Source organism: Nansenia antarctica, assembly GCF_963989245.1.
Source record: "Nansenia antarctica genome assembly, chromosome: 17".
NCBI lineage: Eukaryota > Metazoa > Chordata > Actinopteri > Argentiniformes > Microstomatidae > Nansenia > Nansenia antarctica.
Genome location: NC_137687.1, coordinates 9,588,745 through 9,616,019, shown reverse-complemented (window position 1 = coordinate 9,616,019; position 27,275 = coordinate 9,588,745). Strand labels below are relative to the sequence as shown.

Here is a 27,275-nt window from a genome sequence, read left to right as displayed (position 1 = left end):
GCATGTCTAATCTACTGTGTGTGTGTGTGTGTGTGTGTGTGTGTGGCCCCCCCAGGTGTGGTGGGAGCTGGAGGGCCCCCAGGTGTAATCTGCATGTCTAATCTTCTCTGTGTGTGTGTGTGTGTGTGTGTGTGTGTGGCCCCCCCCAGGTGTGGTGGGAGTTGGAGGGCCCCCAGGTGCCCCTGCGGCCAGACTGCCTGGCCATCGTCAACAACTTTGCGTTCCTGCTGGGGGGGGAGGAGCTGGGGCCGGACGGGGAGTTCCACGCCTCCTCCAAGGTGTACCGCTACGACCCCCGCCAGAACTCCTGGCTGCGCATGGCCGACATGTCCGTGCCAAGGTACCGTTTGATTGGACCAGGATAATAATAATAATAATAATAATAATACATTTTATTTGTAGTGCACTTTACATAAAGAAATCTCAAAGTGCTACAGATTAAAAACGAGAAGAAAGATAAAACAATAAACATTTTCAATTAAAAGAGGCTAATAAAAAGCTCTATTAAAAAGGTAGGTTTTTTAAGGCCTCGTTTAAAAGCATCCGCAGACTGTGGTGCCCTTAGGTGGTCAGGGAGAGCATTCCACAGCCTGGGAGCAGCCGAGCAGAAGGCCCGATCTCCCACGGTGCGGAGCTTGGTCCTGGGGGTCTTGAGGAGGTTGGTGGCAGTAGAACAGAGGGTGCGTGAGGAGGTCTGAGGGGTATGGAGGAGTTCCTTGAGGTAGGGGGGGGGGGCAGTTCCGTGAATGCACTGGTGGGTGAGGAGGATAGACTGATGTGTTGGGAGAAAATGTGTTTTCTGTATGGCCAATTAAAGATCTGAGTGTAGACATGTTGAGCCATTTTAGACTCGTCTACATTCTGGGAAAGTCGAGCGCTAAAGGAAGTCCCTTTCCTTCCTTTACAGACGTGCCAGCTCTGTGGCGCAGCTAAGATTCTGCCTGTGGTCAGTGCCAATTACTAGTTGCGCAGGCACTAAATGATTGGTTACCAAGATTAGTGACCTCATAAGGGAGGCAACTTTATAGAAATGTGTGTGCTCTGGGCTTTTGCAGGTGGGCTTTTTGACTCTCTGATCTCATGTGACTTTATTAATAAAAGGCCTCATCATTAAGCCAGTTCACTCAAGCTCTCTGTGTTTCATAATTAAGAATCAATAAAATCCACAACAGATGCTTATTAGACAAAACAAAACAAAAAAAGACCCAGTGTATAACCGCCCAACTCTATCTAGCGACAACATTCTGTCGGCCTGGGACACTTTTGAGATGGTTCAGCGAACAGACAGCATGGCGCTAGCTGCTATACGAAGCACTGTTTTCTAGAGAAATGACTTGCACATGACATAACAGGATACAAATGTATTTAATTGTAGTTATGTCAGGAGTATTACATCTGTCCTCGTTAGCGCAGCTGGTGGTTTCACCTCAGCCCAACCCCTCAGCTTCAAAACAGTGTTGTGGCGCACGAGAGACGGTGCTAAAGCTATGGTTACCAAACAACGGTTACATAACAAGATGGATAATTATGACAGGTGTTATGACCGTAAGTATTTATTGCGTGATAGATTGGGGTGGTTTCTAGCCTGCGCTTTGTCGTAAAAATCGTAGTAATCTTCGTCATTTTAGTGTTTTCACAAGGATATTACTGAATAACGTACCGTAAACAGGAGAAATGTGTCATAGCTGTTACTTCAATGAACATACCACGGCTTTGAAAGTCTCTCAGCCCCAATCACAGTTTGTGTTCTGATCAACCCGTCCTATAAGATGCTTTCATTAATCTATTGAAAGTACATGTTTAGAAAATTATTACTTCGGGGCGGCTGTGGTGCAGGAGGTAGAGCCGGCGTCTAATGATCGCAAGGTCGGCAGATTTGGTTTGGTGGTTCGAGCCCCGGCTAGCCACATGTCGAAGTCTCCTTGGGCAAGACACTGAAGCCCAAAATTGCTCCCAATGAGCGGGCCGGCGCCTTGCATGGTGGCTTTTCGCCATTGGTGTGTGAACGTGTGTGTGAATGGGTGAACGAGAGGCTGTCGTAAAACGCTTTGGAACCAGGCGCTATATAAGTCAGTCTGTTTACCATTTATTTTCTTATCTTCTTCCAGGTCAGAGTTCGCCGTGGGGGTCATCGGCAAGTTCATCTACGCTGTGGCGGGCCGCACGCGGGACGAGACCTTCTACTCCACGGAGCGCTACGACATCACGGAGGACCGCTGGGAGTTCGTGGACCCGTACCCCGTCAACAAGTACGGCCACGAGGGCACGGTGCTCAACGGGAAACTGTACATCACCGGGGGCATCACCTCCTCCTCCACCTCCAAACAGGTCTGCGTGTTCGACCCCGGCCGGGAGGCAGGGGGCGGGGGAGGAAGAGGAGGGAGTGTCGGTGGTGGGGGAGGAGGAGGAGGTGGAGGAGGAGGAGGAGGAGGTGGAGGAGGAGGAGGTGGAGGAGGAGGTGGGGTGTGCGCGGCGGCCGGCGGTGGCCAGACGGGGACGTCGGACGCACCACACAGGGCGCGCAGCGCGGCAGGCCGCGGCCCCCTCCCCCTCCTGCCCGCCAACAACAACGCCACTTCCTCCTCTACCGCCAACAACGCCAACTCCCACGCCAACTGCTGGGAGAACAAGTCCAAGATGAACTACGCCCGCTGCTTCCACAAGATGATCTCCCACAACGGCAAGCTGTACGTGTTCGGCGGCGTGTGCGTCATCCTGCGGGCGTCCTTCGAGTCTCAGGGCTGCCCGTCCACCGAGGTGTACGACCCCGGCACGGACGAGTGGACCATCCTGGCGTCCATGCCCATCGGCCGCAGCGGGCACGGCGTGGCGGTGCTGGACCGGCAGATCATGGTGCTGGGCGGGCTCTGTTACAACGGACACTACAGCGACTCCATCCTGACCTTCGACCCCGAGGAGAACAAGTGGAAGGAGGACGAGTATCCCAGGATGCCTTGCAAACTGGACGGGCTGCAGGTGTGCAGCCTGCACTTCCCCGAGTACGTGCTGGAGCATGTGAGGCGCTGCAGCTGAGGCCCTGTCTCTGCTAGGGACACGGGACACGCCCCCTCCTCCCTCCCTTTTTAGGTCTGGGGGGGAGGGGGGACATCCCCCCTTTTTAGGACGTTTGGCTCCTCCCACTAAGGTCCTGGGACGGTGGTGGGGTTCTGGGAGGGGGGGGATGGGATGCCCCCCTTTTTAGGACTTTTGGCTCCTCCTACTAAGGTCCTGGGACGGTGGTGGGGGGGGGGCGGGGGGGGACAGGTGTTTACAGGTGTGACATTAGTACGCTAATGACGACGCGGAAGCTTTTTAAAACGTAGAGCCAGCCGTGCGCTTTATTTAAGACGAAAGACGAGACGGAAACAATGTCGTAATTTTTTTTTCTGTCCCTCTGCGACAGAAAGGGAGAGGTTTCGCTTAGCGGTCAGTTGTGGTGGTTAAGTCAGGGGTGAGACGTCGTCGTCGTCCCCCCCCCCCCCCCCGCCCCCCCCCCGATAGCTTCGTAGCGCTAAGATCGTCTTTTACGTTAACGTTCCTATCCGGTTGTTAAGTCGTGACGTGTTTCCGGGTCCAACGTTGGCTGAGGCGCTCTTCGAAATGCCGCAGTAATAATAATAATTCATTATATTTGTATAGCGCTTTTCCGAGGCTCAAAGACGCTGACAATATGGGGGAAAAGGGAAAGTGCTGTGTCCCTTGTTGTACGAATAGATCCGAGTCTAAAAAACGATTGAACTGTCATGCTACCGCTGTAGTACACTGATACTCTGGTGCGGGGAATTTCTGGTTTGGACCCGGAAATTGCTAAACGTCACGCATGACGTCAGACTTAACAACCGAATAGCCTAGCCTAACACTGGGTGTAATCAGGTCATCCTAGCGCTACGAAGGTTTCAACAGAAAAGGAACCTCACCTCCCTGAGCTTTTTCAATATTAGCTTTCTCAGAAAAAAGGGAAATATTAGAAGAAGAAGAAGAAGAAAAGACAAACGTTTCAGTCTGCTGGTTTTGTTTTTGGACTGAGGTCAGTTTTCATATGATATTTATTCCGTTTTCAGCCCCTATCCTCCAGGGACTCACACATACTCTCTTGTCTCTCTGCCATGCTGTGTTCATGTCCATGTGAGGTCAATCATGTCCATGCAATCTCTGTGGGGTGTCCGCCTCTCTCTGTCCACGTTTGGGGAGCTGAAGTGCGTGTATGTATGTATGTATGTATGTATGTGTGTATGTATGTATGTGTGCGTATGTGTGCGTGTGCGTGTGTGTATGTGCGTGTGCGTGTGCGTGTGTGTGTGTGTGTGTGTGTGTGTGTGCCCATGAACACTTGAATGACACATGAATGGGCAAAGTAATAATAAAAAAAGGAGAAGGAAACAAAAAAACAAAACAATGTCTGGGCATGTAGGATGAGTCAATCCCAATAATAATAATAATGATGACGTTGATGATGTCATAACTGTTACAGTAACACTGGTCTGCTGCTGCTGCTGACAGAGAGAGAGAGACTGGTCAAGTCACCTTGAGGTGTCAGGGGAGGGAGGTCAAAGGTCAAAGTTGAGGTGTCCTTCACGCCGGTGTGAGGAACCTCACGGCGCTCTGGCAGTGTGTGGGCGCTCGCTTTATTTATTCATTTATGCTGTTTTTGATTTCTGTTGGGTTTTTTATGTGTTATAGTATTTCACACAGCAGGACTGGCGGGTTTAGCCAGCTGTCTCTTTCCTAGATATTCCAAAACGACTCAGATGTCTGAAACCTCAGAAACAAGTATGGTGCTGATTGACCCGATACTCTGAATAACTCCAACGACTTTGGTCGTCTTGCTAAATCAGGAAATGCAGAGTTACGTCTGATTCAGAGGGCCTGTCAATCAAAGTTGTATGGCTGTGACTCATTCATCCTGCGAAAGTGAAACCTCACCCTGTTTGACAGCTGGCTGTGTGCCTGACACGCTTCTCTCTCTCTCTCTCTCTCTCTCTCTCTCTCTCTCTCTCTCTCTCTCTGTCTCTCTCTCTCTCTCTCTCTCTCTCTGTCTCTCTCTCTCTCTCTCTCTCTGACTCTCTCTCTTTCTCGCTCTCTCTCATTCTTCTTTTCATGAGCAAAATGAAAAGGGCTAAAGCACATACTTAATTCAGTTATTTCTTTCAGCCATGTTTTGTTCTAGTTTCTTTCTTACACACTTACCTACCTACCTATCACTTTCACCGGGCTAGTCAGCATAACCCTGGTTGAGGTATCGGTTTTGATATGATTTGCGTTACACTGACTAGATCATATTCACTTCTAATGCTTTTTGAGAGAGAGAGTGAGAGAGAGAGCGAGAGCCTGTGCCACTATGCTTCAAGACCTCTCCCCCTCTTCTCCTGTTCTTCCTCGCCTTGCCCTCCTCTTTCCTCTCCTCTCCTCCACATCCCTCTCTCCTCAGCCGTGTGTGGACGCTGTCAATAAGGTCATCCCTCTTGCCAAAGCTCTGGGCTCTATTCAATCAAACCTGCAGTGAAGTATTGACGTAGTAAACACATAAAAGAAACATGCCTTTGAACAGGGGTCAAATGGAAAAGCAGAACGGTGTCTTTTAGGGACTGTTAAAGATGACCAGGTAGAATTCCTCTCACAGCTAGCTAAGATACCCTCAGCTTTAAGAATAAGACATTTGTTTATTTGCAGGCAGTAGGTCATACTGCGTAAACAATAAGAAGACAGGTCGTGTTGAATCCAGCCTTCGTGTCATCGTCCTCTACAGACTGTCTTTTTTGTGTCATTGTATGTTTTTTTTTGTCGAAAGTCAATATCATGAACTTTTAAATATGCCAAATTCAAGTCTTCAAACTGTTCCTTCCTTAACCGCTGCTGGTCAAAACGTGTATCTAATACTACTGGTATCTTTATTTTGGGAAACGGCCTGTCACAGCTCAGCGTTTATTTATTTTGTATCTTCTCTCATCCTTCGGTTCCTCAGTAGGTTAAAAAGAAAGACTAGAATATCATGAATTAAAAAAGCATATTACCCTGTATTTGAAAAAGAAGAAAAGTCAGATAACTAATGTATTTACTATAATCTGAGTAGTCACGCTATTTGGAACACTTTGTAATTTCTTTCCAGAAATAAATGTTCATACTGTTCAGCTATCTACTCTGTGTTAGTGCATTTGTGAATCCTGTGTGTGTGTAGTTGTGTGTGTGTGTGTGTGTGTGTGTGTGTGAGAGAGAGAGAGAGAGAGAGAGTATCTGTGTGTGTGTGTGTGTGTGTGTGTGTGTGTGTGTGTGAGAGAGAGAGAGAGAGTGTGAGAGAGAGTATCTGTCTGTGTGTGTGTGTGTGTGTGTGTGTGTGTGTGTGTGTGTGTGTGTGTGTGTGAGAGAGAGAGAGAGAGAGAGAGAGAGTATCTGTGTGTGTGTGTGTGTGTGTGTGTGTGTGTGTGTGTGTGAGAGAGAGAGAGAGAGAGAGTATCTGTCTCTGTGTGTGTGTGTGTGTGTGTGTGTGTGTGAGAGAGAGAGAGTATCTGTCTCTCTCTCTCTGTGTGTGTGTGTGTGTGTGTGTGAGAGAGAGTATGTGTGTGTGTGTGAGAGTGTGAGAGTCTGTCTGTGTGTGTGTGTGTAGCGAGCGTTTACAACCGCGGAGTCCGATCCTTTTTGTCCTGTCCGACTTGCCGTACACGCAGAAAAAGTCATTCAGGAAGAGAGCAACAATGTCAAACGTTCGGAAACTGGTAACGAATCTCCACTTTTCTCTGTTTTGTTAAAAAATGTAGGTTTCACTGACAGACTCTATGGAGTGAGCTAACGATATAAGACAAAGTGACAATTCGACGTTAGACACTGACCGTGAATTACAACCTTGAATAACACGGATGTGCTTGTGTGGCTGCTAGCTTAGCTATGATGATGTTAGCTACCCGCTGTCCACATGAATGTAGCTGAATAGGGACGTGTGTAGTGTGTACCTGTGTTTTAATCGTTCAACAATAACGGTGCTTGGCTTGTGTTGTGTGTATTCTAAAGCTGCACATTTAGCATGTGTTAGTGACTTCTTAGTGCAGAGCCTGGGCCTTCAGTTCCATCACGTTTCAATGTAACTGCTTGTCTCTGTCTGTCTGTCTTGTTAAGAAGCAGCCAGGGCCTTCTGAGAAAGTCAGAAGTCAACCATAGACTTACCATTCTGGTTATTAAGCTACGCATTCACCATTCACGTTGCAGCAACAAATATATGACCTGTGTGCTGCATCAACCCATCACTGCCAGACAGTCCCACAATCAATGCATTATCTGTACCACGTGTTGGCCACCAGGTGTCGCTGCCGGTCGTCGTTGTTCCCGGGCTGCTGGGGCTGATGACCGGGACGGTGTTCGCGGCCAGTGAGCTCAAGAAGAAGAGCGTCAGCGCCGCGCTGAGCATCGAGGAGGTATGTCTGTCTGTATGTATGTCTGTCTGTATGCATGTCTGTCTGTCTGTATGCGACTGAGATGTGTGTTTATTTTCACTGCAGCCAAGGGTTCGTTCAAGAGAACCTGGGGGGGTATTCCACGTATGTTGATTAGTATATCGGCGACAATCAAACTATCTATCTATCATCGATCACACTTTCTTTTTTTTTGAAATTTTCTTTTTATTGTCAATGGTCATTGGTTACAACAATCGTCATTACATTCAACATATCACAATCAACTCAGTTCCTATGACCAAAGTCTTTTTTTCTTTTTTTATATTAAGTAAAGTAAAGACAAGACAAAACGAAAACAAAAACAAACAAAGAAAAAAAGAAAAACAATAGCGAATGAACTTTGGGAGCTTTCATCTTACATATGATAGATTAGAATAGGAAATGATTCAAGAAAATAAACACAATTACATCACCCTCTCATGTTCTTTTAACAATTCAACAGAAATCTGACCTTACAGGTTTAACATATCCAGTCCATTTCGTCCAGATCCGATAGAATTTTTCTACCTGAATTCTAAGGGAGTATGACATCTTTTCCATTACATATATATCATGAATTATATCTATCCATTCATCCACTGTGGGTACGTCTGGCTTTAACCATTTTCTTGTGATAGCCTTTTTACTTGCTACCAGAAGTATCAATATCAATTTTCTGTCGTTATTGTCCCAATTTTCGAATGAGATGTTTCCCAGGTATAAGGTGTCACATTTGAAGGGGATGTTAATTTCAAAAATAGCTTCCAGATTATTGTGTATCTCCCGCCAAAATGGGACTAGATTTGGGCATTCCCAGAATACATGGTAGTGATTGGCTTCATTCAGTCCACAGGATCTCCAACACGCTACACCCGTCCCCTGATGTCGTTTTTGTAGGGGGGTGATAAAAAACCTTGTAAGGTTTTTCCAACTAAATTCTCGCCACGTATTTGAGCATGTCGTTTCCCATTGTAGTTTACATAATCTGTCCCAATCCTCCCCAGAAATAGTAAAATTACCCTCTTTCTCCCATTTCTCTTTAATATATATTGTATTGACTGTTTTGAGATTGATCTGGCGGAAGCCATTGTATAGTCTAGATACCACCTTGTTGCATATCAATGATTTGCTTGCTGATGTAAATACTTCCATAATTCCTGTTACCCCCTCTTCTGATACTCCCCCTAAATTCTGATTGAAATGGTGTCGGACCTGGAGATACCTATAGAAATCATTTTGTTCCAAACCATGTTTTCTCTGTAGCGATTCAAAGCTATGGAATGCCCCCTTGTGGACAAAAGTTAAATAGTTCGAAAGGCCTTTTCCAACCCAGACTTTAAATCTAGCATCTGTTTTGTTTGGAGGGAAGTCTGTGTCATATGCACACCATCTTAGCATTTTAAGTGAGTCCTTTATACCACACAGTTTTACTGTCTCCTGCCAAATCTTCAAAGCCACGTTAATCCAGGGATTATTTTTATTTGTCATGTTGTTTATTAATTCACTATCTGCAACTATCGCTGCTATTTGAACCCCTTCTGTCATTGCACTCTCAATTTCCTTCCATCTTGCAGAGTATGATGGAGTACACCAACACACTACAGGCCTTAATTGAGCTGCGCAATAGTATTCTCGTAAACAAGGAAGGCCAAATCCCCCGTTTTCTTTTCTTAACTGTAGAGTTTTGTATCTGATTCTGGGTTTTTTCCCTTGCCATAAATATCTAGATATTAATTTGTCCCATTCTATAAATTGCTTAGCAGGTATCTCCACTGGAAGAGTCTGGAATAAATACAGTAACCTTGGTAGGATGTTCATCTTAACAGACTCCACCCTAGATCGATCACACTTTCAAAATATCAAATGATCTATCTATCACACAGTCAAACTATCTATCTATCTCGTAAAAAGTGGGAACTAATATTTCCTTAAAGACACTTGACGGAACTGTCGTTCAGGATGTAGTTTCCGCCTGTGAGACATTTTTGATGCACGCATTACCTGAACCAGCCTGTAAACCTGCTCGCGACCAGGTTTGCTCAGAAGGATTGGTTGCATAGCAACCTAACAGCAAATTATTTGAGCCACATTGATGGAACCGAACGCAAGCTGAAATTAGCGCCCGGATCTGATTTAAACCTGGATCAGAGTTAATCGCGCTTCTAGGAATCGTCCCCTGGACACTTGCTTATGCGTGTGTGTGCGCGTGTGTGTGTGTGTGTGTGTGTGTGTGTGTGTTTGATTGCAGCTGCCGTCTCTCTACACTACCCCAGAACACCAGCTCAGGTACGTGGAGCCGGAGGCGGGGCCAGTGGAGGAGAGCGTAGCGTCACTGAGGAAATGGGCGGAGCCTTACACCACTCAGTGTCAGGTACTGCAGGCCGGCTACTCACCTAGACACAGAAACACCACGTGTGTTTTGGAGTTCTTGACTCCATGTGACTGAGTGCATGCATACAAGGGATGTTTTACCCAATGATGAGCCTAGTGGGTATTCCATCAACGCCACTAAAGGAAAATCCAGGCTTATTTTGATCTCATGAGGCTGGATTTTTGTATAAATCTTGCAGGATTTATCAAAATGAGGACACATGAAGGAATTCTGGCGCATAACATTTGACATTTTGTTTGTTTTTATTTGCAGCAAAAAGGTGTATCTGCCATGGAGAAAGCAGAGGTAGGACAACAGGCCGTCAATCTTTATTATTATTAATAATAATAATAATAATAACTTTATTTGTATAGTGCTTTTCATGTAAATGTTGCAGCTCAAAGTGCACTTATTACAGGTCCAATAAGTCACCAGCACCCCATAACCTACCAAATTATATTAGATTAGATTCTACTTTATTGTCATTGCTGTAGTACAAGTACCAACAACAACAAACTGCAGTTTAGCATCTAACCAGAAGTGCAAATAGTGAAATAAGAACATGATAGAAATGTCAGCATGCACGACAGAAAAAAACAACACCTGCCAAATGCAGGTAGATTGTCATCCGTGGGTAAATCTGTAAATCCTCCCCGCCACTTTGGCAGGTAGCCAACAATGGGTTGTGAATACTATGCTTCATATCGTTAGCCTCGTAGCATAATTGACTAAGTCATATTTTGGCCCAATGGAGATATCTGCCTAACTACTCTCCTAACACTGCTGATTCACTGTGCATTATTGCACTACTACTACTATTATCAGCATAATGCTGATGATCGGAATGCTTGTTACATTCCAAAATCACTATCTGCCCAAGTCATCTCTTTGACATAGGCATGTTTGACACTACATACAAAGATGGCTCGGCTGACCACAAGTGGAGCATGACATAGCAATTATGCTATGAGGCTTGAACAAATGAACTGAATGAATCCGGTGCGATCTGCAATTATGGTTACTATGGTTACCCTTGATTCAACATGTGTGACGACGTCCTGCTCCAGATGACTGTAGCTGCCGATCTCACTCAGGCTTCTCCCAACCTTCAAACAAACCCCCGAGTGTTGCTTAGTTACGACACCTCTTCTTACAATCTAAAATAAAGCCTAACAGTTAAATTCAACTACGCGCGACAGCACGAGATAGAAAACATGCAGGGGGAAATATTTAGTGGTATTTTGACAGGGCGAGTCCTGCCAATGTTGTTCTTTTGGGATCTTTGCGTTAATGTTGGTTTGAATCCACCAGACGCCTTGGCTGCTAGACCAGACAGTAAACTGTCTGCCCTGTTAGCATGCCATGACTGACCTCAATGGAACATTCTCCTGGAACAAGCAAGTTCATGACACATAGCAAGTTTACACCTCAAACACACACACACACACACACACGCACACACGCACACACGTGTTCAGTTCAGCAGCGTGTATCTGTTCTGCCCTGTTAGTTCCAAAGCGTAAACACCAAACACACCAGCCAGCCCCCCTCCTGCACTCTGTGACCTGACACCTGTTCTTTAGGACAGTGGTTGTCAAACCTCTCCTCGGGGACCCCCAGCCTCTCCTCGGGGACCCCCAGCCTCTCCTCGGGGACCCCCAGCCGCTGCACATATCTGATCTGTTCCACCACCAGCACACCTGATTCAACTAATCAAGTACGAAGCCATTAATGATGTGTAGTTGATTAGTTGAATCAGGTGTGCTGGTGGTGGACCAGATCAGATATGTGGAGCGGCTGGGGGTCCCTGAGGAGAGGTTTGACAACCACTGCTTTAGGGTGCCTCTCATCTCAGCTCTCTTTTCCTCTGCACTGATCTGACAGAGCTAGGGTAGGTTAAACCAAGTTATTCGGCTATGTTTCCTTCCACCTGTCCTATGTTCTCAGATCAGTGCAGATGAAGAGATGAGAAAAAGGGGACTTTTTTGAGACATAGTCTTCTATGCGGTCCTAAAACGACCCTGCCGCCCACCCTAGTCGCTGTCTTCACTGACTCTCTGTCTCTCTCTCTGTCTCTCTGTGTGAACCCCAGGAGGCCTACAGGAGGGTGGAGCCCACTGTGACCAGCTCTGTCAGAACAGTGACCGGTGACCGAGGACACACACACACACACATACACACACACAGAGGCTACATTGATTCATACGTGCAGCTCCTGTATCTAGATGATGATACACATTATGTGTTCTACGATTTAAACCTAAACACGCTGATTGTCTCTCTCTCTCTCTCTCTCTCTCTCTCTCTCTCTCTCTCTCTCTCTCTCTCTCTCTCTCTCTCTCTCTCTCTCTCTCTCTCTCTCTCTGTGTTAGAGACGTATGAGTTTCTGAATGACCCTCCTGCTGACCTGTACCCCAGTGTCGGGGTCGTGGGGTTCTCTGGCATTCTGGGACTCTACCTGGCCAAAGGTAATACACACACACACACGCACACACTCACACTCACACACACACGCACACAGGGGTGGCTGTGGCTCAGGAGGTAGAGCCGGCGTCTAATGATTGCAAGGTCAGCAGATCGGCGGTTCGAACCCCGGCTGGCCACATTGTCGAGTTGTCCTTGGGCAAGACACAGGCCTCTGATATCGGCTTCCGCTGACCTTACACAGACTAAGTAACCTTTCTCTCTCCCTCTCTGTCTCTCTCTCTCCTCTCTGTCTCCTCTCTGTCTCTCTCCTCTCTGTCTCTCTGTCTCTCTGTCTGTCCATCAGGCTCCAGGGTGAAGAGGTTGGTGTTTCCTGTGGGGTTGATGGCTCTGAGCGCCTCCCTGTTCTACCCCCAACAAGCTGCCACCTACGCTAAGGTGTGTGTGTGTCTGTGTGTGTCTGTGTGTCTGTGTGTCTGTGTGTGTGTGTGTGTGTCTGTGTGACTGTGTGTGTGTGTGTGTTTGTTTCTGTCTGTGTTTGTTTCTGTCTGTCTGTCTATCTGTGTGTGTTTCTGTCTGTCTGTCTGTCTGTTCCAGTGGAATGTGGCGTGTGCGTATGTGTTTGTGTTGCATGCGTGGGTTCTCTCTCTTCCCCTCTTCCTCTCGGGAAGGGTTGTGGTTTCCTGTGGGAAGTGCTGGCTGTGAAGTGTGTGTGTGTATCAGAGGGTGGGGGCTGGGGACACGCTCTGCCCTCTTACCCCCTGGTGTCCCTGTGGGACGTCCTCGTGGACAGACAGACAGGGGCGGGACGGAGCGGGATGTATTTTAGGACCGTGTTTTCACAGGTGTTTGAGCGGAGGGAGGGAGGGAGAGAGGGGTAGAGAGAGAGAGATAGATAGAGAGAGAAAGGGGGGGAGGACAGACCAGACACACCCAGAGAGAGAGAGAGAGAGAGATACAAATAGAAGGAGAAAGACCCAGAGAGAGTGCAGAGATCAGACAGGAAAGCAGGATGCAGATATGAAAACAGCGGGATGAATATAGAACCTGGAGGATGTAGAAGTGATGACAGTTGCACAGCGGCTGGAGGGTGGAAACATGTGACCTGCTGTGGCCTGCTGGCTGCCCAGGAGAGATCCAGGCAGGTAGCTAGGGAGTGATCTGATGGTGTGATGGTGGTTTAGTGGAGGTGAAAGTGTTTATCGGTGAGCAAAATGTGTCAGGTGGTGTTATTGTGTTTAACTACGGTCAGATGATCTCACATTAGGGACACGCGCTCATCTCCTGCTCTCTCTGTTTCCATGGAGATTATCTCTGCGCCCTCTTTAGAGAGAGAGAGAGTGTGTGTGTGTGCGTGTGTGAGACTGTGCTTGGTGTGTGTGTGTGTGTGCGCGCGTGTGTGTGTGTGTGCGTGTGTATCAGTGACATTCAGTGTGGTCCTCTCCGGTCCCCTCAGGTGAGCAGAGACTCTGTGTACTCCTGGGGTCAGCAGGGTCGTGTTGCCATGGATACGCTGCTGAAGGATCTGCCGTTTGGTAAAAAGAAGGTGAGGTCATCAGAGGTCATAGCCGCAAGGTCTTCTGCTAGCATATCAGCCCAATAGAAGCTCTCAGGTCTTCTGACGCTGGTTTTCTCTATGTACAAAAGAAGACATTTGGTGAGGCTGCATTCTCATTTTAGGCACCCAGATTGGAATGCACTGCCAGTTTACATTAGGGATGCAACCTCAGCACATATGTTCAAGTCAACATTTGCAGGAAAAGCGCTATACAAATAATAATATTATTATTATTATTAAGACTAAAACAAACGTTGAAAAGTGTCTGGATTCTGTGTAGAAAGTCTTTTAGGCTCTCAGAAATCACTGACAATTAAGTGTTATGGAACGAGAGCTGTACCGATATCCATGATATACCACGGCTTCTCCTTCCATAACGCTTTTATACAACGGTTACCACATTTATCTATCTATATTTTACAATAGAAAGAAATATTGTAGTACACTGGTACTATGGTGCAGGGAATTTCTGGTTTGGACCCGGAAATTGCTAAACGTCACGATTGACGTCAGACTTAACAACCGAATAGGGTTTAACCTTTAACGCTTTATCTGTCCTGCAGGCTGAGAAGAAGGAGAAGATAGAGGGCAGCAGCGCAGACAGCTGAGAGGCCAGCACACACACACACACACACACACACACACACACACACGTATACACACACACACACACACACACACACATACATATCCACACACACACACATACACCCTACAGGTGTGCGTTGTATAGAAGTGTATTGTACAGAACAGACATGGCTCTGACAGATATAGACTAAGGAATCATATCAGCTCTATTCATGACGTTTCTATCTACATATCTTCACCCTCCTGAACACAAACCCTGTTACACCTGAACAGTACAACCAGAGCCATGGATAGGAAGAGTTTTTATTTTAAAAATGTTTTACATTTACTAGTGGAGTTACTGGTTACTAGTTTGACAAACTCTTATATATCCTTGATGACTCTGGGAGTACGTGTTTATAGAATAACGCACCCTTAACACTAGAACAGCCGTGCCTTTTTACCTACTATAAGAGCCGCCACTTTACAATTCTACGTTGCTATTTACACACAACGACCACTAGTTGGCACGTCTTGTAAATTAGCCTGCCTCCTACACAGAAAAACTGCATATAAATAGCTTTATACTAGCTTATCCTGAAAATGTAAGGATATTGGGTGGTAGAACGCAAATATCTAGGAAAAGTTATGAAAGGAGGGTCCTGAAATTTGATCGAGTGCAAAGAAATAAACAATTTTTCTACTCACAGGGTCAAATGACCCCCACCCATGGCTGTTCTAGTGTTAACCTACCTTTAACAAAGCTACTGCCAGTGGCACCTTTACCCAGAAACCCCCCCACCTAGGTCGTCCAACCAATGAGAGCCCTGCCTCGACCAGTTTCTCCTCTGTGTAACATGATACTCCCGTAACCATGCCAACGGACACAGTCAACTGTCAACTGACCTCTGCCTCTCCCTCTGTGTTTACGTCGAACCAAAATCTTCTTTTTAAGTTGTTGTTTTTGACTATATTCATGTATTTCCAAAGACATTTCCTTGTCCTGTCATTCGCAAACAAAGTGCACTAAGTTACATTATCATGATTTAATTTATTTATGGTTTACGCGAGACTTAAACGTTGTGATGTTTTTTTGTTTAGAGTGATTTAATATTTTTATATATTAATTTATTTATTTTCTGTTGATTTATCAATGAAAATGCCCAGAATACCCCCACTGTTTATGAATATATGGTCCTAATAAAGATTATTATTAACCACAATTTGATGTTAAGAGGATGATTCATAAACGTAGAGAAATGTGAGTAAGCTACTTTTTTTTACCTCATACCCTGAGTTTGAATAATGATCAGAAACAATGGACCGGATCTATCCGTTGTATAATAGCTCTTCAATAAGCCATTAATGCCATGATTTATGTCAATATTATGGGAGAATGGTTTTTTATAAGGAGCAAAGATAAGAGTCCCAGGCTAAATGACCAGTAAACATGACGACTTCACCTCGCCCACTTATCTCAAAGACTCAGGAACAGTCAACTCTTAAGGCGTTTTCACACTGGCACTTCAGGGTGAAACTGCCCGTGTGTGAAAACGCCTTAGCGAGGGGATGTTTAGTCAAGGTCTGGAGCAGACAGACAGCTTGATCTGTCATAATACACTACTGCCAGACACTGTCTGCTGCGTGTCATGTTTCACTCAGAAACATGTCATTTTGAAAGTGGGGTTGTCTCACAGTGCTTTTTGAGCAGGCTGGAAATATACTTTTTTAACCTCTCCTGTTAAAGTTTCACATTACTAAAATGCTATTTAACTTTAATTTCCTCTAGAATTAGGGTACTGTACATAGGGGATGTTGTAGGTCAATTTGACCCTGTAGCTAAGTTCAATAGGGCTTGTGTTCTTGCACAAAATAGATGTCTCTGTGGTTCACTCTGTCACTTACACACACACACACACACACACACACACACACACACAGATCTACGTCCACAGGAAATGTGGATCCTCTCTTTCTCCCTCACACACACATACAGACACGTGTACTGTGCGTGCATGTAGACGTGCACACACACAGATGTACTCCTCTGGGAAATGTCTCCCTGCTTCTCCCTCACACACACACAGACACAAACACACAGATGTATCCCTCACACACACAGACACAAACACACAGATATCCTCCTACGTGAGATGTAGACTCTCTGTTTCCCTCACACAAAGACACACACACACACACACACAGATTTCCTACCAGAAATGTAGGCACTCTTTCTCCCTCACAGACTCAGATGTATGTTTGGTTTTTTTTCTCTTCAAATTGTGTTTTGTGAGGCAAACTAGTACATTAACAAATGTGCTCCATGTGGAATAAAAAATTAATAAATAAGTTTAAAAAATAAATAATTATAGGTGTGTGACTTGATGGTCATTGAGGCAAAATATATATACGTATATTTGGGGGGTAAACTGTAGGTGTGACTATTTTGAGGAGACTTATGAAGCACTTGTACAATTGTATCAAGAACATAAAGGGTATTATAGCCTTAATCCAACTGGACAGGAGGGGAAAAACTGTTTTGAAAAACCAAATGCAAATTCACACCAAATGCAAATGTTACGCACCTTTTTTGCAAAACAGTTCACACAACTCTCCACGTGAAACCCAACAAGCTATTGAAAGTGGTGACAAACAAAACTGAATTAATTTCCTTATAGCATATAGCTATTTCTGACAATTAATCTATTTTCCATACATGTCAACTCTCATTCAATCAGTAATGCCATTTATGTTGTTTAATTAAATTACCGGCTTGGTTTTGAATATTTTAGATTAATTTAATTAATTAATATTTATAGTAAGCATGTATATTCTCTGTAACCACAAACAAAACATTGTGGATTACAAAGTGTTTATGCTAAGTAACATTTTTATTATCCTAAAACTGTAATAGACATTGCATGCAATTTGACCTACTTACTGTATCACACTCAACCTCGGGGTGAAATGGACAGTTTGGTGAGAGGAATGTTTAATCAAGGTCTCCAACTGAACAAAGAAATCCTTATCGTCATAATCCAGCCGCTGCTGTGTAAGTGATACTGCATTTCACTCAGACACTTGTGGTTTGCTCAGAGCCCTTTAAGCCGGGTGGAAAATGCTTCTCAAGAAATGTCTCAAATGACATGACTTGCTTTTCCAGTGTATGATGTAGGTTTCGCTAGAAGAATCCCACTTTATGGGACTTCTACCAAAGGAGGAGGTGAAACGTTGGTTTTTAAAAGGTGATATGTGACAGTCTGATCATTTGGTCCTCATATCTGCAACCGATCAGAATGTTCAGACTTTTCTTTTGAAACACGGAACTACGTTTCAACGTTGTTGAGAATCACAACACAAACTCGCTAGTCAAGCCAAAATACTGCAACGCAATGGATTGGATGAGTAATCCCCACTGTTACCTAGAACACTACTTTACACTGTTAGCAGGCTCACAAAACAAGCTGTGTTAGCTGACGAGCGACGTGTCATTACATGTAATCGGGATCTGATTACATCAGATCCCGACATGAGGACCAAAACATTAGAACGTGTCACATGACATCACAACGATTCTGGCTTCACAGAGACACGGGTGTGGAGGCTCCATGGGCTATGGCCTGAGTTTTATAGGAGAGTCTGATTTTTGTCCAGTTAATGTTGTCATCATTATTATCAGTGATGTCAACCAGGAGGACCCATGGGGCGGCAGATCGGTGGTTCGAGCCCTGGCTAGCCACATGTCGAAGTGTCCTTGAGCAAGACACTTAACCCCAAATTGCTCCCAGTGAGCGGGCCGGCGCCTTGCATGGTAGCTAGCCGCCATTGGTGTGTGAATGTGTGTGTGAATGGGTGAATGAGAGGCCGTTGTAAAGCGCTTTGGAATAAGGCGCTATATAAGTGCAGTCCATTTACCATTATTTACCATGGGTAAAGGTTTTCTATCCCTCTCAAAGATGGAGTAGTATGGACAGATAACCCTACCAACACCCCCTACAACCAGGAGGGACAGACAGACAGACAGACAGACAGGACTGTTTCCTTCTGCAGCAGAGGTGAGAGAGTTCGGAGGGGATGTGGGAGTTGAGTTGACCCTGACTGCTGGGAGAGGAGAGGAGGTGGGGGGGGGCGGTCAAACCTCATTTGTATCGCAGTTTCAAAACACAGTTACAAAGTGCTTTACAGAACATGGATAAAATAATACACACAGTCATGATAAAAAACAACAATAACATAATTAAAACATAGGACATGTACAAGACCTGTTATAATGATAATGGTGTGTGTGGGGGTGGATGTTTCCATTATGTGTTTTACATAATAGTGTGTGTGGGTGTCACTTTTCATGTCCCTGAGGGAAATGTGTCCTGCTGTTCTGCGACATACAAAATGCAACAATATGTGATGACCGATTCTCAGATACATGGTTTAACTGAAGCACAGAAACTCCCCAGAGATGAACACAGACAAACTGTCCCATCTCAGGTCTTCCCTACGACACGCCAGCCAATGGTTAATCGGTAACCGGGTGAGTTTTACAACTGTGGACATAAACAAGTCTAGTCCTGAGGTCAACCCAAGCACATGGTCGTCTGGGGTGGAAGTATTATTGTTTCTCTAGATAAGGTCAGCTCTCTCTCTCTCTCTCTCTCTCTCCCTGTCCTCACTCTGATGAACAGGACTCCTTTTGTGACATTCCTGAACTTGAAAGTGCTCGTCCCTCAAGGGGAAAAAGAAAGAAAAAAAAAACACATTTCAAGGGCACGAATGGCTACAAACGGTATTCGTCGAGCACAAGAGACTGTTCTGTCAGAGACTAAAGCAGCCACTGTGTTGGCCAGTGTTGTTTAGGCGGCAAGCGTGCAATAAAACCTAAGATATTACTCGTCCGTGGGCGCAGCTCGGGCCGATTATTCGATGTATGTGTATCCAACTGTTTGGTTTCTCTATGCGGTGTGTGTGTGTGTGAGAAAGAATGTACTATCATTTGTGAAAGATTTTGGTGGTTTTCCAAGGTCAGTGCAGTATATTTAGCAGTGTTGTACTCCTCTCAAATGAACCCTATTATGGAGAACAGAACACACATCCTCCTCTCAGAGATGGAGGGAGAGGGGGAGGAGGGATGGGAGGACAAGGCAGTGTTTATGGTGTTTTTGATGACATCACTGCCCTGAAACCGCTCCCTAGAGAACAAGGGACTTGGGGGAAATAAGAGTGATTCATGTTGTTATGTTGTTAGAAAGAAGGCCAAACATCATCATCCCCCCCCCCCCGCCCTTTAACCTGGCATAACCCACCCTGGAGGAGGTCAGAACCATTACCACAATTCCTCTAGGAAAGTCACCTATGTTGGTTAAAATAAACAGGGGCGGCTGTGTCTCAGGAGGTAGAGTCGGCGTCTAATGATCGCACGGTTGGTAGATCCGCGGTTCGAGCCCCGGCTGGTCACCTGTCGATGTGTTCTCAGGCAAGACACTTAACCCCAAACCCCGGTGCCTTGCATGGCAGCTTGCTTGGTGTGTGAATGTGTGTGTGTGTGAATGAGAGGCCATTGTAAAGCGCTTTGTAAGGCATTGTAAGGCGCTGTACAAGTCAGCCCATTTAAATAAACCAACACATAACTGTGCTTTTTACCATTTAATAATCCCATAATAACAAACAAATTCAAATAAAAATCAGACTACGTACACCGTGACAGTGTATTATAGGTTATTTTACCTACATTGGTCAATAAGAATAATAGGAAAAACCAGGTTAGTAGAGATTGTAAAAAAAAAAAAGAATCACAAGTGTAACTTTCGATAAAATAATGTGATAGAAAAAGAAACATTTAAAATTTTGTTTTTGCGGACTCCTGAATTAAGTGCAAATACTAGACTAAAAGAAAAATCACACGATTAGTATAACTAATGCCCATTTTCAAGGATGATATAATAATCCTGACCCTCCCCCCTCCCCCCCTTCTGAGCTGAGAGGCTAGTGGAGATGCAAACATGTCCCCCCCCCCCCCCCTCCTGGTCACACCAGAGACATGTACAGAAAGAGAGTTTGGCCATCTCACAGCCAGACACCATGTTGTTGGTTCCAATCCCAGCCAGTCAGTCTAGCCAGTAAGCTCATTTACTAAGCTTCTTTTGAAAAAATCCTTCTGAATTTGAGTGGTTCAACACTGCCCAACATGTTCGATAAAACTGCAGTGGCCAAACTCTCTTAACTACCGTTCCAGTAAACAAAGAGTCCAAAGTACATCCTCAGGGAAGCCGGAATGTGGGTTCAGATGACGTCTTTCTAGGACGTCCAGATGATGTCTTTAGGACGTCTTAAGACGATTCTGTAGTCCTGAAGATGTCATCTGAACCCACATTTCGGCTTCCCTGAGGACGTCTTTTGGACTCTGTTTACTGGCTTATGTTTCTAGCTCTGACCCCGCCCCTCCAAGCCCCTCCCTCTCTCCTGGTGGCTGTAACTCCGGGGCCAGCTCACTCCTCTGGGGCGGAGGACATCTTGAGGAGGAACTCCTTGTCGATCCTGAAGAGTCTCCAGCCCTCCTCCAGAGAGAGGTCGGCCGCCCCGCGGCGCTTATAGAAATCTATAGACGCCTTGTTGCCCTCGGCAACGATGAAGTGCATGCTGCTGCAGCGGGTCTTCACCGCCGTCTGTACGGAGAGAGAGGGAGAGAGAGACAGAGAGAGGGAGACAGAAAGAGAGGGAGACAGAAAGAGAGAGGGAGAGAGAGAAAGACAGAGAGCGAAAGAGAGAGAGGGAGACAGAGAGAGAGAGAATGCAGAGGAGGTACAAGAGGGAAGTGATTAGGATTGAGCACAGAGTAGGAGACAAAGAGTGGGAGGGAGGGAGGGACGGGGGAGCAGTGGGAAGGAGGAAACCGAGAAGGGGAGAGAGAGAGCAAGGAGGAAGAACAGAGGGGGGAGAAAGAGGACAGAAGCAGTGAACACACACACACACACCTGACAGCGATTTAGGGAGGGGGGTTTCTCCTGACACACACACACACAAAGCTCTTGACATCTAAACCAAGTTTCCATTCACACACTTGACCCATTTCCCAAAGTACTCAGGAGGCCCAGGTTCTGATGTAACAGGAGAACGCTGTACCGCCAGTCACAATCTAACAACTCATACTTATTACTTACGTGACTGAGAAGCTTCAAGATTTCAGACCCGATGCCAAACCCTGGGTGCAGAGAGGAAACACAAGACGCGTTATTTAATAAGAGGATCGTATTTAGAACTGCCACTCGCATCATTTAACCAGACTTGTAAGAGAGCAGTTCAAGTCAGGTGAAGACGAGGGGAGAGTAGGGAGGGAGGAAGGAGAGAGAGAGACGGCTCTTACTCACCCCTGTATTCTTTCATCACGAAGAAGTCCTCCAGGTAGAGCAGCTTGCCGATCCAGGGGTCGTAGGTGAAGTAGTACATGGCAAACCCAATCGCCGTGGAATCTACACACACACACACACACAATGTAACAGAGCTCTCATGTCTCCCTGGCCTCAATAACAGTCAATAACATCTAGAGTCTAAAGATGGTAGTTGGTGCTGTACAATGCTGAAACCACAGAACGGTACGCAACGGATGTCGGTGAGTGAATGTGTGTGTGCCACTCAAATGTACACACACACACACACACTTTACTTGTGGGCAGCACGGCACTTCGCTCAACCGTGTAAACAGGAAGTAGCGTTCTGCACACATTAGCCATCCTTCCATACAAGGTGAACGATGCAACAATGTGAAAAGATGAGCTACTGACAGCAACAAAGTACTTCTCGTGCAACAAAGATGTGCTAGGACTTCTAGTTCCAAGGACATTCGCCCCCCCCAGACTTAGTAAGGTGTTAACCTTACTGTTGCATGCATAGGGAAGTAGCTACAGAGAGGGGTGGGGGGTGTATTCCATCAATGTCTCTAAAGGAAAATTCCAGGCTTATTTTTTGGATAGATTTCACCACAAGACTTGGCCTATACAGACATGAATGTAATGCAAAGCAAAGCTCTGAATCTTTCAACCAGCAGGGTTTCCTGTAAAGCCTGGCTTACCGTTGCTGCTCTGTTCTCCCGGGACTTCCGCCACGACGCAGTGGTAAAATGGGTGGTCACCGAACCCGTCCTCCAGCAGATCTGTTGACGTTTCACACCATCGGTTCGTAACGGTTTATTGAACGTGTGCAATCAAGACCATCTACGTGGAGTAACTAACTACTAGTGCAACCTTTTTTCAGTTCATCACACATACTCACCTTTCTCAGTCAGTCTCACTTTTTCCTCCATATCTTCATATTTAGCCAGTTCCTAAAATAAGAAAAGAGACCATTTTGATTAAGACACTTTTTTTTTGTTATGTTTTATATTCGACAAAGCTGATCCTAGGCTTCGTGGTCGTGGATCAGATTAATAGTGCTCATAAATAGTGCTAGGGGACACCCGGTGAATGCATCACCAAACCCGGGCTGCTCGCCAACGTAAACAAAAGGGCCAAACTAAAGAGAGAGAGAGAGATATCGGATATCCAGCAGGAAATGTTGAGTTATTTCTTGCCACCCCTCAAGACCCGGCACTGTCTGCAGCGGGTTACAGTGTGGCCTGTGTCCAAGCGTTGCCAGATTGGGCTACTTTTAGTCACGGATTCGGCTGCTTTTTAGTCTGGTTGGGCCGGAAATTGTCAAGCCTGTCTGGCAACCCGTGCCAGTGTCTGTCCAGACCACCAAAACAATAAAAGGAAGAGTTCAAGTTGTGTGTTAGGAGGGGAGAGGGGGGGGGGTGACCTAAAGCCAAGGCCATTTCTAAAGTTCGAGTACATGTTATCTAAAGAAATAAATAAATAAAAGCAAGCAAAACTGTTCAGTGTTTCAACCGTTTTTCCAGCTGCAGCAATAACCCGCCGTTACCTTTATGAGTCGCAGTATGTCAGACACGTCTTTGGGTTCCGCTTTTCGTAAGTAAAAATTTGCCATTTTCTCCTTTTACTCTTCTTTTTCCCTTTTCTCACTAGTCCTCTGTATGTGAAGTGAAGCAAGAGAAGTTTCTTCATTCGCTCCCTAGGAGTTTGAGTCTGGCTTCCTCGGGAGAATTACATGCAGCAAAGCACTCACTGGGTCTGAATCAGCTGGACTGAACCGTCCTTTGTGTCTCCGGGTCTTTTTATACGGCCTGGGGGGGTGGGTAGAGTCTTATCGGCGCTCTCGGGGTCTCTAAGCCAATCGGAACGAGGGATCGGGCACTCTCGGGGTCTCTAAGCCAATCGGAACGTGGGATCGAGCTAGACGTCACGACGTCACGTCCAGTTAAACTCTGGCTGCGTTCGTGAAATGTGCACCGAGAGCGCCGTAGCGCACACTGGGTCCAACGTCATAAAGGGACCAAGTACCAATTGTCCCATTTGATTGGACAAGAGGCATTCCGTGAGTGCTGGTCAAGATATTCAGAGCGTATTTACGAACGCACCCGCTGTTTTCCCAGGTCACGAGATCTTTGTTATTATTGTAACCGATTTCTGAGAAGTCCAGAGACCCCTTTGAAATAATTCTGTGTCTCGAAACAAAAATCTATATAGGTCTACTTTTCAGTCAATAATGCCCACTATTTATAATAAACGCTTCTGACGATGTCTGGAGGTGGGGCTCCAATGAAAGCGCGCGCGAGAGAGAGAAATACATATTTATTATGATAAATTATGATATGACTTAATACTTAAATGCGAGTAGAACTATTGTATTATCACAATGAAGGACCCATCACTGATTACAAATTACAATTACAAATACAAATTATGTATATAGCCTATCTTCAAAGCGTGTTTAAAAAAAAGTAACGGTGCTTGCTTACATGTATTATAATTTCAGAGCACACGTAGACATCCAGTGATATTTGCATGTGAAATGTATTTTTTATTCTCAGTTTTTATTTTCTTAAGATTGTTGTCTTGCACTTGACACCACGGACCTCATTGTCTCTTAGCTTGTTTTATAGCATTTTCGCTTTTTAATTGTCTAGTGTGTAATATTTGTGATATGTTATATGTGTATATGTTTGTGAATATGTGAATATGTTTTCTGTTTTTGCACCTTCAGAAGAACCACTACAATTTCATTGTATAGGCAACTGTACAACGACAATAAAGTCTATTCTATTCTATTCTATTCTATTTGCGCCATCGTTTGTGTTGTGTTGGTGTGATGTGTTGTGATATTGGGATTGTGTTGATTTCACTGTATGACTTTCATATATTAGTAAACTATTTTAGCGTCCAATGTGGTTAGTTACATTGCGATTGACCATACTGAGAGTGAGAGTGATCGCAACGGGTCAATATAACAACAATTGAGAAAATGTCTGATTCAGGAAACAAATCTCTTGTTTATAGACCAAATAGTATTGTGTTGCAAGAAACCATTTTGTACTTTGTACTACACCCCCTCATACAACAACCCCTCAGCTGAGAAAGTGTTTGTGGAGGTTTTCCATTCTATCAAACTGAAATAGCTCACATAATGTGAAAAAATAACTGATGATTAAACACGATCATCAACCGTAGAGTGAACTGACTTATGGCGCTTTTCCACTATCGGCCCGGCTCAGCTCGGATCGGCTCGCTTCGGCACGCTTTTGAACAGTTCTGGTTTTCCACTATACACAAGAGACCAGGAACGAGTAGGAGGAGTAGGAGATAGTAGGCGGAGTTACGCGTCATAAAAGCGCACCATGGTGGTGACATATATTTTCACGAGACACAACACAGCCACAACAATAGCAACATGGAGGAACTTGAAGCTATCGTATACTTTTTCCTCAGCATGTGGTATATTATTAACCGTGGTTTTTTGGAGAGAAAGAGAACGAGAGAGAGGAAGCTACTGTATGTACACATAATAAAGTCATGTTTTTTTAACCCTTAAAACCACTGCCTTCACTTGTCTGCTTTATGAACTGTAGTATCAATGTGTGCCGTGTTATTCACGGACAAACACGGTGCCCGGAGGCACCCTTTGCGGGTTAATAACTGTGATTTACCGTGGGTTAGGATAACAATTCAAACGTGTCCGGATAGGGGAGAGGACAGGGAATCCAAAACCATTTGAATGGTGTCGATACGACGCTCTTATCACGGTCGACACAGCGCGGAGCGAATTCCCGGGTAGAAATTGTCTGTCCCCCCGCTGATATCCTCCATGACGTGCTGCTGCTTAGAGCAGCGGCTGAACTCCCGGTTCATTAGTGAAACACTCCCCCTCGCCCTAATTTATTACATTTATATTAGAATAATGCATACTGGTAAATGGACTGCACTTATAGCGCCTTATTCCAAAGTGCTTTACAATGGCCTCTCGTTCACCCATTCACACACACATTCACGGCAAGCTACCATGCAAGGCACCGGCCCACTCATTGGGAGCAATTTGGGGTTCAGTGTCTTGCTCAAGGACACCTCGACATGTGGCCAACCGGGGTTCGAACCGCCGATCTGCCGACCTTGCGATCATTAGACGCCGGCTCTACCTCCTGCGCCACAGCCGCCCCATACTGCTTGGTGCAAATGGATTCTAATCAGCGGCGGAGAGGTCATCAGTTGGACGACACAAGTTCGAATCTGTCCTACGCATTTACTACCTCTATTTAATTTATTTAAAAAAATAGTTGTGCATGTTTCTTTTTATTTTATTTTTTAAATTATTTTTTTCAGATTTTATCCCTTTTTCACCCAATTTGGTAGCCAATTGAACCCAACCTAGCATCCAATTATCCCCTGCCTATTGCGAAGGATCCGCCGCACGACCCCGTGGCCGGCAGTCCCAGAGGAGGCCGCCAGGCAGACTAGCTGACTGGCTCCTCGAGCCCAGCACCTTTACTCCAGCACCAGACGGGGGCGGTGTTGCGCGACGGATCCTTGTCCGGAAATACTCCTATACCGCCCTCGGGAGCGGCCGCCCAATATGCGCTCCCCGTGTGTGCCCCAGCCATATCCGGATCTGGCGAGCTGGGATTCGAACCCAGTCCCCGGTGGGCAGCTTGCACTAGTGGCCAGTGCTTAGACCGCTACACCACCGTGGGGCCCATGTTTCAAACATTACAGTATCTATGATGTTGGCTAAAATTCCAAAGAAGCTGTGAACAGCAAAACATAAAAAAGGTTTATGTACATTCTTAGGTTTATGTACATATTTAGCAGACACTTCTATTGAAAGCGACTTACAATTAGAGATTACAGGGACAGTCTCCCTGGAGTAACTGAGGGCTAAGTACTTATTCCCAGGTGGGACTTAAACTCTTGACCTTCTGATCACCAGTCCAACTCACTATCCACTAGGCCGTCTAATGATCGCACAGTTGGTAGATCGGAGTTTCGAGCCGTGGCCACGTGTCTAAGTGTCCTTGGGTAAGACACTTAACCTCGAATTGCTCCCAGTGAGCGGGCCGGCACCTTGCATGGTAGCTTGCCGCCATTGGTGTGTGAATGTGTGTGTGAATGGGTGAATGAGAGGTCATTGTAAAGTGCTTTAGAATAAGGCGCTATATAAGTCAGATAATTTACCATTTACTACCCCATACTAGGCCATCATTACCCCATCCCACAAGCATAGAGAATGGTGACCAGAATATTTTAGAAAGGTGACAACAGGTGGAGATAACGGAATGAGAAACCGAGAATAAGATGATACAATATAATTACAACTTAATTTCTCCCTCTCTCTCTCCAGTCCCTACCCACTATCTAACTAGAGGATCTGTTTGATGACAAGGACCTACAGTGAGAGATAAAGATCCTTGCACCTGCCTGTGTGCATATGCGTGTGTGTGTGTGTGTGTGTGTGTGTGTGTGTGTGTGTGTGTACAGTACGGATCCTCAGAACTGTGAAACCAACTACGCTCTCCCTGAAAGAAGATCTCCACTGTCTGTATACACTGTATGCACTCACT

The 27,275-nt window shown here is 45.5% G+C and overlaps 3 protein-coding genes across 3 annotated transcripts in view; 2 read left to right on the top strand and 1 right to left on the bottom strand.

The window, feature by feature from the left end:
• The window catches only part of klhl15 (kelch-like family member 15), a gene marked incomplete at both ends in the record, with an annotated part of 14,103 nt that extends 11,070 nt beyond the window's left edge, over window positions 1-3,033 (top strand). The window contains 3 exon segments of the mRNA XM_080547191.1: window positions 150-340; window positions 2,109-2,355; window positions 2,572-3,033. Coding sequence (XP_080403317.1) covers window positions 150-340; window positions 2,109-2,355; window positions 2,572-3,033 — 900 coding nt within the window.
• Window positions 3,034-6,651: 3,618 nt separating this feature from the next.
• LOC308172863 (MICOS complex subunit MIC26-like) lies at window positions 6,652-15,553 on the top strand. The gene is made up of 9 exons (XM_080547809.1): window positions 6,652-6,710; window positions 7,290-7,403; window positions 9,670-9,792; window positions 10,066-10,098; window positions 11,885-11,939; window positions 12,165-12,260; window positions 12,563-12,654; window positions 13,673-13,762; window positions 14,338-15,553. Exons 1-9 carry the CDS (start codon window positions 6,690-6,692, stop codon window positions 14,380-14,382), a joined length of 669 nt encoding a protein of 222 aa, XP_080403935.1. The 5' UTR covers window positions 6,652-6,689; the 3' UTR covers window positions 14,383-15,553.
• A 4,810-nt stretch (window positions 15,554-20,363) lies between these two features.
• On the bottom strand, window positions 20,364-23,460 carry LOC308172293 (diamine acetyltransferase 1-like). Its single transcript, XM_080547196.1, has 6 exons — window positions 23,249-23,460; window positions 22,601-22,652; window positions 22,401-22,481; window positions 21,700-21,801; window positions 21,493-21,533; window positions 20,364-20,997 (listed from the first exon to the last, which is right to left on the bottom strand). Exons 1-6 carry the CDS (start codon window positions 23,312-23,314, stop codon window positions 20,821-20,823), a joined length of 519 nt encoding a protein of 172 aa, XP_080403322.1. The 5' UTR covers window positions 23,315-23,460; the 3' UTR covers window positions 20,364-20,820.
• Between the last annotated feature and the right edge of the window lie 3,815 nt (window positions 23,461-27,275).